At 42.6% G+C, this 11,956-nt stretch overlaps 1 protein-coding gene across 1 annotated transcript in view; it reads right to left on the bottom strand.

Moving 5' to 3' along the window:
- The window catches only part of MORN3 (MORN repeat containing 3), a 38,920-nt gene that overhangs the window by 3,522 nt on the left and 23,442 nt on the right, over positions 1-11,956 (bottom strand). The window contains exon 5 of the mRNA XM_089676461.1: positions 9,899-10,083. Within this exon, the coding sequence (XP_089532587.1) occupies positions 9,899-10,083 (185 nt within the window). The remainder of the gene's footprint in view (positions 1-9,898; positions 10,084-11,956) is intronic.

Here is an 11,956-nt window from a genome sequence, read left to right as displayed (position 1 = left end):
CTGGGGAGAGAAAAAAAAAAAATATGATTGTGCTGTTTATTACATTTCCAACATGTCTGAAATTTCATAAGACTGGGGATGTATTTACAAATACATTTGCCCTGTTTACAAAGCATACTGTGCTTACTATAAAATATTAACTGCATGGTTGCTTACGGATATCCATGTCCACGATGCTGAAAATGGGTCTCCTAAAAATTAGGAGGGTTTAGGATTTTTGTTTTTTTTTTCTTTACACCTTTATGTCCTACATCATCAGAGGATGCTTTAAGAAGAGTGCTGACGGTTACCTGCTTCTTGAGGAGGGGAAAAAAAGTGAACTTAATTTAGGGCCCTAAGCAGGCATGTGAGGTAAAGAAAAGTAAAAAAAAAAAAAAAAAAAAAGCAATACATTGTTAAAATGTTCTTACGGTAATACTTTTAAAGAACCCATTGTATCTCAGATACCCCCAAGTGTGGCATGTAATGATTCTAAATATACAGGGAATTGTAGGGTGGTGTCTCCCTGGAGATTATGTGCTAACACTATATTTGGAATTGGCCCAAATATGGTGAATGATCTAATACAAACCAACATATTTGGGCTAAGTGTAGCTGTTTCTTACTTGGACCCATCTGCATCCAGTGCTTTCAAATTTTTTTTTTTTTTTTGTGTGTGTGTGTGTGTGTGTGTGTGTGTGTGTTCCTTTTAATTTTTATATATATACATACATATTAACATATACACAGTATCTCACAGAAGTGAGTACACCCCTCTGATTTATGTAAATGTTTTATTATATCTTTTCATTTGTCAAACACTGAAGAAATGACACTTTGCTACAATGTGAAGCTGCAGCTTTACTGGGGAGCTACAGTTCATGGAGGGAACCATGAATGCCAAGATGCACTGTTACATACTTAAGCAACGCATTTATTTATTTCAGGTACTTATATAGCACCGTCAATTTACGCAGCGCTTTACATATATATTGTACATTCATATCAGTCCCTAACCCTCAAGGGGCGCACAATCTAACCTACCTAACTTACATTCATACATACACATACTAGAGCCAATTAACCTACCAGCATGTCTTTGGAGTGTAGGAGGAAACCGGAGTACCCGAAGGAAACCCATGCAGGCACAGGGAGAACATGCAAACTCCAGGCAGGAGGTGCCGTGGCTGGGATTTTAACCAACGACCCTAGTACTGCCAGGCGGAAGTGCTAAACATTTAGCCACTGTGCTGCCCACGATCCCCTCCCTTCGGAGACTGGGCTGCAGGGCAGTATTCCAACATAACGGCCACTGCCTTGCTAAAGAAGCTGAGGGTAAAGGTGATGGACTGGCCAAGCATGTCTCCAGACCTAAACCCTATTGAGCATCTGTAGGGCATCCTCAAACGGAAGGTGGAGGAGCGCAATTCTCTAACATCCACCAGCTCCGTCATGGAGGAGTGGAAGAGGAATCCAGTGGTAACCTGTGAAGCTCTAGTGAACTCCATGCCCAAGAGTAACCAGGCAGTGCTGGAACATAATGGTGGCCACACAAAATATTGACACCATGGGCCCAATTTGGATATTTTCACTTAGGGGTGTACTCACTTTTGTTGCCAGTGGTTTAGACATTAATGACTGTTTGTTGAGTTATTTTGAGGGGACAGCAAATTTACACTGTTATACAAGCTGTACACTCACTACGTCACATTGTGTCATTTCTTCAGTGTTGTCATATGAAAAGATATAATAAAATATTTACAAAAATGCAAGGGGCGTACTCACTTCTGTGAGATACTGTGTATATGTTTGTATGTGAGTGTGTGTATGTGTATATATACTGCTCTAAAAAAATTTAAAGGAACACTTTGAAAACACATCAGATCTCAATGGGGTAAAATGTTACACTGGACATCTATACTGATATGGACTGGGTAATGTGTTAGGAAGGAAAGGATACCCCATCATTTGATGGAATTGAAAATTATCAACCTACAGCGGACTGAATGCAAAGACACCCTGAAAATGAAAGTGAAAAAATAATGCAGCAGGCTAGTCCATTTTGCTGATATTTCATTGCAGCAACTCAAAATGGTACTCTGTAATTTGTATTACCCCCATATGCTTGTATGCATGCCTGAAAATGTCAGGGCATGGTGTCCTTGGGTATTTCCTCCAAGATATGGAACAGGGCATCACTGAGCTCCTGGACAGTCTGAGGTGCAACCTGGCGGCATCGGATGGACCGAAACATGATATCCCAGAGGTGTTCTATTGGATTTAGGTCAGGCGAGTGTAGGGGCCATTCAATGGTATCAATTCCTTCGTCCTCCAGGAACTGCCTGCTTAATCTCGCTATATGAGGTCGGGCATTGTCAAGCACCAGGTGGAACCCAGGACCCGCTGCACTAGTGTAGGTTCTCACAATGGGTCCAAAGATTTCATCCCGATATCTAATGGCACACAGGTTGCCATTGTATAACCTGTAGAGATCTGTGCGTCCCTCCATGGATATGCCTCCCAGACCATCACTGACTCACCACCAAAATGGTCATGCTGAACGATGTTCTCCAGACCCTTTCATGTCACGTGCTCAGGGTGAACCTGCTCTCGTGTGAAAAGCACAAGGTGCCAGTGGCGGACCTGCCAAGTCTGGTGCTCAATGGCAAATGCCAATCACGCTCCATGGTGCTGGGGAGTAAGCACAGGCCCACTAAAGGACGTCGGACCCTCAAGAGACCCTCATGAAGTCTGTTTCTAATTGTTTCGTCAGATACATTCACACCAGTGGCCTGCTGGAGGTCCCTTGATAGGGCTCTGGCAGTGCTCATCCTGTTCCTCCTTGCACAAAGGAGCAGATTCCAACCCTGCTGATGGGTTAAGGACTTTTTACGGCCATGTCCAGCTCTCCTAGAGTAACTGCCTGTCTCCTGGAATCTCCATGCTCTTGAGACTGTGCTGGTAGACACATCAAACCTTCTGGCAATGGCACGTATTGATGTGCCATCCTGAAGGAGTTAGACTGCCTGTGCAACCTCTGTAGGATCCAGGTATCACCTCATGCCACCAGTAGTGACACTGAACCTAGCCAAATGCAAAACTAGTGAAAAACAGTCAGAATAGATGAGTAGGGGAAAAAATGTCAGTGGCCTCCACCTGTAAAACCATTCCTGTTTTAGGGGTTGTCTCATTGTAGCTCATCTAGTGCACCTGCTGTTAATTTCATTAACACCAAAGCAGCTGAAATGATCAACAACCCCCTCTGCTACTTAACTGACCAGATCAATATCCCAGGAGTTTAACTGACTTGATGCTATATTCTTAATTGAAAAGTATTCCTTTAAATGTTTTGAGCAGTGTACATACACACTATATAGCCAAACGTATTGGGACACCCCTCCAAATCATTGGATTCAGGTGTTCCAATCACCTCCTTGGCCACAGGTGTATAAAATCAAGCACCTAGGCATTCAGACTGCTTCTATAGTTGCCACCTGTGCAATCAGTCCATCCATGAAATTTCCTTACTACTAAATATTCCATGGGTTACAGTTATTAGTATTATAACAAAGTGAAAGCAACTGGTAATAACAGCAACTCAGCCACTATGTGGTAGGCCACATAAAATGACAGAGCGGGGTCAGCGCATGCTGAAGCACACAATGTGCAGAAGTCGCCAGCTGTTTTCAGAGGCAAAAGCTACAGACCTCCAAACTTCATGAGACCTTCAGATTAGCACAACAGTGTGTAGAGCGCTTCATGGAATGGTTTCCATGGCCGAGCAGCTGCATCCAAGCGTTACATCACCAAGTGCAATGCAAAGCGTTAGATGTAGTGGTGGACTCTAGAGCAGTGGAGATGTGTTCTCTGGCATGATGAATCACGCTTCTCTGTCTGGCAATCTATTGGACGTGTCTGGGTTTGGCGGTTGCCAGGAGAACGGTACCTCCCTGACTGCATTGTGCCAAGTGTAAAGTTTGGTGGAGGGGGGATTATGGTGTGGGGTTGTTTTGCAGGGGTTGGGTATGGCCCCTTAGTTCCAGTGAAGGGAACTCTTAAGGTATCAGCATACCAAGACATTTTGGACAATTTCATGCTCCCAACTTTGTGGAACAGTTTGGGGATGGCTCCTTCCTGTTCTATCATGACTGCGCACCAGTGCACAAAGCAAGGTCCATAAAGACATGGATGAGCGAGTTTGGGGTGGAGGAACTTGACTGGCCTGCACAGAGTCCTAACTTCAACCTGATAGGCCACCTCTGGGATGAATTAGAGTGGAGACTGTGAGCCAGGCCTTCTCGTCTGACATAAGTGCCTGACCTCACAAATGCGCTTCTGGAAGAATGGTCAAACATTCCCATAGACACACTCCTAAGAATTGTGGACGGCCTTCCCAGATGAGTTGAAGCTGCAGTAGCTGCAAAGAGTGGGCCAACTCAATATTGAACTCCTATGGACTAAGACTGGGATACTGTTAAAGTTCATGTGCGTGTAAAGGCAGGCGTCCCAATACTTTTGGCAATATAATGTGTGTGTACACACACACACACACACACACACACTTATCCAGTGCTAAAAACATAACCTGCCAACTAGATTGGTTTAAGAAATAAAAACAAGATGGTATGTCATGAGAAGACTGAATACTATGGATTAGCAAACTACAAATTGCCATACTTACTACTGTAGTTCCACCTTATATCATAACAAAACATTCAGACATAAGCTCAGTGATAATCTAAAGCTGAATTAAATGTATGTATGTTTGTTTTTGCATAGTAACCTTGGTCCAGCACAGATCAAAGCAGGTATGCATTATCCATACCTGGCCGATCCCTATAGAAGGGAAGAACACTGTAGTAGCCACCACTGCAACAGTGATCCTTGCTGTCTTCATAATCCCAGATGAAGTGGCTGCCTTGCTGCATAGTAAACACAGGGGGGGGTCCTTCATTTGGCACATGTGCCATTCAGAGAACTTCTTGTATTTTTCCTAATGAATACAAGGCATTCTCTGATCGGATTAGGTGGGTATCATGATGTCACTGTTCCACCTCTCAACCTCGTCCAATCAGAGAACATTTGCATTCATTGAGCATGTGCCCTCTGAATGGCACCCAGGCAGAGTGAGCAATTCCCTGTTATGCAGTAGGGCAGTGGCTCAGCTCAAGACCCAGAACACAGTGCGGATCACTGTAGTAACAACAGCTACTATAGTTTTTCTCCTCTTCCACAGGGCTTAGTCCACTGGGAGGACACAATGATTATTGCTAGTGGCTATAACAGCCACAATAATCATATGTAAAATCCAGCAGGCTGGTTGTACCCAAGCTGATCAATCAACATTCAGCCTGCCCATACATGGTTTGAATATTGGCTGGTCCTCTGACTACCTTAGTAATGATACCCTAGAAATTTGCAGATAAGGACCTCTTTGTTCTGCATTGTCAAGTCAGTGACTCAGTATTGAAGCCAGTAGATCAGTAAAACAGCCAGGAAACAAGCCTTTTTAGAATGGTCAGCAGTGGCAGCCCCCAAATTTCTCTCACTGCAGCCTTTCTTCAAAGAACTAAATCCACTGATTGAGCTGTTTCCTAAAAAAGCTCAAGTTAGAAATATTAGTACATTTCTAGTCATACATACTAAGGTTTTCTGCAGTATTTTCATTTACATCCTGCCAACTAGCCCACTCTACATTCAAGGTATGCCTCTGGTGATAATTTTCATAGTGCCTAGCTGCAGATCTAAATAGATGCCAAAATGACATTGTCCTCAGAGGATAGGAGAGTTTTGTTCCTCTTTCAATTCATAGCAATAGCCTGTGTGTTACCAGGACATAAAGTGAGGAATAATCTCCTCACGGGACAAAGACAGCAATAAAACGTGGCAAAGATTTTAAAGCTAGCAATATCTGGAATTTCAGTCAAAATCCAAGCCATGAATGGCCCTGTCAGCACCACCTTGATCAACAAGTTTAAAAATCAACTGAGCCATGTAGCAGGGGCAAATGCAGTTACTGTTCGGATAGTCAGACAGCCAGGAGTGTGGCAGCTGTCTAAGTACAATAGATGGCAATGCAGATTCTTCCATTCACACTATATGTATGGATTGCCTAACTCTTCCCCATCATATTCAAACATTAATTCCTTAGATCTATTGTACTGCCATTAGATTAGTCTTAAAGCTAGTGTCCCAACATTTTAAAGTGGAGCTCCACCCAAAAGGGGAAGCTCTTCTTGTTTGCACCCTCCCCCCCTCCACTGCCACATTGGCACTTTTTTGGGGGCGGTACATGGTTTTGACAGGCGTGGTGAACTGAGACAGAAGTTCACCCCCGCCCCCCCAGTCTTCTTCACAGGTCCCAGAAGACTACAGGACCAATCACAAGGCACAGCGTGACCTTGCACATGTGCAGTAGGAAACAGGATATGAAGCCACAAGGCTTCACTTTTGGTGTCCCTTACTTGAAATGTCAGCATCGGGAACCTGGAGGGTAGTGAAAAATGACCCCGGGTGACAATGGCACTGGAACCCTGGACAGGTAAGTGTCCTTATATTAAAAGTCATCAGCTACAGTATTTATAGTTGCTGACTTTTAATTTTTTGGGGGGAGCTTGGAACTCTTCTTTAACCCCTTCACGCCGGCGCCTCCCGGCCTTTTAAGAGTTTCAGAATCCGGCAGGCAGGGCAGGGTTTAGGGTCATGTGACCGCCGTGACGTGCCGTCACAGCGGTCATATGATCGGGAAAGGTCCTGATCGAAAGAGGAGATCGGGACCTTTCCGTGAGTACCGGACATGTGTGCTGGGAGCGCGCAGGGTGCGCGCTCTCGGCACATATGTCCTTTTTTAATAGAACGCAAATGTGCGGCCGCTCGGCGTCTAGGCCCAGACATTGCCGGCGTGAAGAGGTTAAATTGACTTGAACTTTGATGTACCAACTGGCATGCATTGATTTTTCAATGAATGCCATGGCTCACAGAAGCTATCCTAAAGCATTCCTGTGCATTACACTGGAAAGAAGTCAGTTCTGTGTTAAGAGTGTACATTTTAAACACTGTATGTAAGTTGCGGAAACAGGATGCAGGCAATGAAACAGAGGAAGCAGATGCTATCTTTGACAAAGTCCTTTGCACCAGTGAAATGCTGTACTTGTTTCCAGAATTCATGTTAAAAGCACATTCCCACTGCTCATGATATCAATATCTGGAAAGAATACATAATTTGTTTATACAGACACACCCCATGGTGTATACAACAGCACATTAAAAGTAATTAAGTGTGGTCACGTCATCAAATGTATTGTTTTAGTACTGTTAAAGTACTCATCCGTATTAGAAGAGAACTGGCCTATCCTGAGGAAATTAGCAGGATTTGGTAAAGGTCAGTGGGAGACCACAGGCTTTGGTAAAGGTCAGTGGGAGACCACAGGCTTTCACAGACAAATCTTGGGTACCACAGCTTCAGGAGAGCTTTCCCATCATTTGAGCTTGTGATTAGAAAACATTTTGCTTTGCAAAAATGTTGTCAAGTTTAGCTCTAAATCAGGGGTGTCCAACCTGCGGCCCATGATGGCTATGAATACGACCCAATCCAAGATCGTACTTGATTAAAAATGTGTTTTTTTTCATAAAAATGTGTTTACACTTAGCGAACACATGCAGCCGAAGAAATATTTGACAGTGTCTCTTTACTGGACTTTTACAGGTGTGTTCAAAATAATAGCAGTCAGAAATCACTAACCTGATCAATCACTGTTTTTGGTAGAAATGATATTCATTGAGCATCTGCCCTCTGAATGGCACCCAGGCATAGTGAGCAATTCCCTGTTATGCAGTAGGGCAGTGGCTCAGCTCAAGACCCAGAACACAGTGCGGATCACTGTAGTAGCAACAGCTACTATAGGTTTTCTTGTCTTCCACAGGGCTTAGTCCACTGGGAGGACACAATGATTATTGCTAGTGGCTATAACAGCCACAATAATCATATGTAAAATCCAGCAGGCTGGTTGTACCCAAGCTGATCAATCAACATTCAGCCTGCCCATACATGGTTTGGATATTGGCTGGTCCTCTGACTACCTTAGTAATGATACCCTAGAAATTTGCAGATAAGAACCTCCTTGTTCTGGCTACATGGCAAATAATTTACTAGCAGGTGTAGTAGAGTAATAGAAATCCAACAGACCCAACAGTCATGACATGCATGCTGCTGATTCTGTGTAATTGAATCACTAAATAAAAGGGGCATGTTCAAAATAATAGCAGTGTGGAGTTCTATTAGTGAGGTCATTCGTTCTTTGAAAAACAGGTGGCAATTATTGCCCTTATTTAAGGAAGGAAGGCAGCAAATGTTGTACATGCTGGTTACAATGCATTTCTCTCTGAAATTCTGAGGAAAATGGGTCATTCCAGACATTGTTCAGAAGAACACCGTGCCTTGATTAAAAAGTTGATTGGAGAGGGGAAAACATATAAAGAAGTGCAGAAAATGATAGGCTGCTCAGCTAAAATGATCGCAAATGCTTTAAAATGGCAACCAAAACCTGAAAGACATGGAAGAAAGCGAAAAACTACCATTCAAAATGGATAGAAGAATAGCCAAAATGGCAAGGACTCAGCCAACAATCAGCTCCAGGAAGATCAAAGAAGGTCTAAAGTTACCTGTGAGTACTGTTACAATTAGAAGACGCCTATGTAAAGCCAAGCTATCTGCAAGAAGCCCCCGCAAAGTCCCACTGTTGAAAAAAAGACATGTGCTGAAGAGGTTACAATTTGCCAAAGAGCACATTGACTGGCCTAAAGAGAAATGGCACAACATTTTGTGGACTGATGAAAGTAAGATTGTTCTTTTTGGGTCTAGTGGCCGGAGACAGTTTGTCAGACGACCCCCAAACACTGAATTCAAGCCACAGTACACTGTGAAGACAGTGAAGCATGGTTGCGCAAGCATCATGATATGGGGATGTTTCTCATACTACGGTGTTGGGCCTATTTATCGCATACCAGGGATCATGGATCAGTTTGAATACATCAGAATACTTGAAGAGGTCATGCTGCCTTATGCTGAAGAGGAAATGCCCTTGAAATGGGTGTTCCAACAAGACAACGACCCCAAACACACCAGTAAACGTGCAACATCTTGGTTCCAGTCCAACAAGATTGACGTTCTGAAGTGGCCAGCCCAATCCCCGGATCTTAATCCAATAGAAAACGTGGGGTGACATCAAAAATGCAGTTTCTGAGGCAAAACCAAGAAATAGAGAACTGTGGAATGTAGTCCAATCATCCGGGGCTGGAATACCTGTTCACAGGGGCCAGAAGTTGGTTGACTCCATGCAACACAGATGTACAGCAGTTCCCAGAAACAGTGCTTATACAATGAAATATTAAGTGATTCAAAGGAAAGCAAAATCTTCAAACATTTTTCAGTTTATATAGTAAATGTTTGAGTTTGTAAAGAAGAATACAAAACACTGCTATTTTTTTTGAACAGTCTAATATTCACTTTTCTTCATTTTTTTTAGAGGAACAACAACAATTTGATATATTTTTCTTCATGTTTTGATTTGGAATAGAATGTGTAGTGTTCCCAATGCATTTGTATGTATGGAAATAAAAGCTATTAGAAGGATTTTGAGCTTTATTCACTTTTTTCAACACACTGCTATTATTCTGAACACAACTGTATATCTTCCCAAAGAAAAATATTCCCGTCTTCACAGTCACACTCATTCATGCCATCAATTTTTGGCAGCACCTATATTTGTGAGCAAGGATGAAGGACACGAAGAGCAAAATCAAAAAGTTGGACACACTTACTCTAAAGAAACTGATATCATTTATAGCACATCCTTTCAATTCTATATCAGATAAAAATGGACAAATCAGAAAGCATGTATAAATATTAAAAGCAAGTTACCTCGGGAATAGGATACTTTGTTGGCATAGATGCTTCTGCACGTCCAAAGTCCACCACAGTTCCGCACTTAGGGATATCTTCCACCCATGTTCCTTCATACATCTGCCCCTTATCCAGGTAATAAAACCTTCCAAAGCCGTGTTTTTTCCCATTCTTCCATGAACCCTCATAACGGTTTTTATTTACTGTTATTGGACACAATAAAAATAAATAAATAAATAAAATGAGCTCCACATTGAGGCTTTACAAATGGGCACCAAGTGGCTCTTATTGCAAACTGCGGGTTAGCCACAATCACATACACTCATCAGCAACTTTATTAGGTACACCTGTTCAATTGCTTGGTAACATAAATTGCTAATCAACCAATCACATGGCAGCAACTCAATGCAGCTAGGCATCTAGACGTGGTGAAGACAACTTGCTGATATTCAAACCAAGCAGCAAAATGGGGAAGAAAGGGAATTTAAGTGCCTTTCAACATGGCATGGTTGTTGGTGCCAGACAGGCTGGTCTGAGTATTTAAAAAGACTGCTGATCTACTGGGATTTTCACGCACAACCATCTCTAGTGAAATAAAGATTCATCTTGCCAGTCTTCTATTGTCCAATTTTGGTGAGCCTGTGGGAAGTGTAGCCTCTGTTTCCTGTTCTTAGCAGACAGGAGTGGCACCCAGGGTGGTCTTTTGCTGCTGTAGCCTATCTGCTTCAATGTGTAATGCATTCAGAGATGGTATTCATACCTTGGTTGTAACGAGTGGTTATTTCATTTACTGTTGCTTTTCTATCATCTGGAACCAGTCTGCCCATTCTCCTCTGACATCAACAAGGCTTTTTTTGAACATACAACTGCCGCTCACTGGATATTTTCTCTTTTTCGTCCAATCACCTGTAAACCCTAGAGATGGTTGTGCGTGAAAATCCCAGTAGATCACCAGTTATTGAAATACTCAAACCAGCCAGTCTGGCAACATCAACCATGCCACGTTCAAAGTCACTTAAATGCCCTTTTTTCCCTATTCTTATGCTTGGTTTGAACTTCAGCAAGCTGTCTTCACCACATCTAGATGCCTAAATGTATTGAGTTGCTGCCATATGATTGGTCGATTGTCAATTTGTGTTACCAAGCAATTGAACAGGTGTACCTAATAAAGTGACCGGTGAGTGTAGATGCGCAATGTGTGTCTGTCTGGTAGAGAGGAATGGCTCTCTGCAGGTCAGTAGCTAGTGAGAAAAAAATGCAAATGTGGATGTGGTACAGAGCGCACTGTACTCAGGTTACATACAGTGGATATAAAAAGTCTACACACACCTGTTAAAATGTCAGGTTTCTGTGATGTAGAAAAATGAGACAAAGATGAATAGTTTAAGAACTTTTTCCACCTTTAATGTGAACTATAAACTGTACAACTCAATTGAAACAAACTGAAATCTTTTAGGGGTGAGAAGTAAACATAAAAAACTAAAATAATGTGGGTGAATAAGTGTGCGCACACTCTTAAAAGGCCAGAGATGTAGCGGTTTTCAGAATTAAGCAATCACGTTCAAAATCACGTTAAATAGGAGTCAGTACACACCTGCCATCATTTAAAGTGCCTCTGATTAACCCCAAAATAAAGTTCAGCTGTTCTAGTAGGTCTTTCCTGCCATTTTTTTAGTTGCATCCTACAGCAAAAGCCATGGTTCGCAGAGAGCTTCCAAAGCATCAGTGGGATCTCATTGTTAAATGGTATCAGTCAGGAGAAGGGTACAAAAGAACTTCCAAGGCATTAGATATACCTTGGAACACAGTGAAGACAGTCATCATCAAGTGGAGAAAATATGGCGCAACAGTGGCATTACCAAGAACTGGACATTCCTCCAAAATTAATGAAAAGACGAGAAGAAACTGGTCTGGGAGGCTGCCAAGAGGCCTACAGCAACATTAAATGAGCTGCAGGAATATCTGGCAACTACTGGCTGTGTGGTACATGTGACAACAATCTCCCATATTCTTCGTACGTCTGGCCTATGGGTTAGAGTGGCAAGATGGATGCCTTTTCTTATGAAGAAAAACATC

The sequence above is a fragment of the Staurois parvus genome, unplaced genomic scaffold (genome assembly GCF_062004578.1).
Source record: "Staurois parvus isolate SC_StPar_1 unplaced genomic scaffold, SC_StPar_1.0 ptg000014l, whole genome shotgun sequence".
Taxonomy (NCBI): domain Eukaryota; kingdom Metazoa; phylum Chordata; class Amphibia; order Anura; family Ranidae; genus Staurois; species Staurois parvus.
Note: the sequence above shows the minus strand (reverse complement) of the source record. Positions and strands in the feature narration are given on the sequence as shown.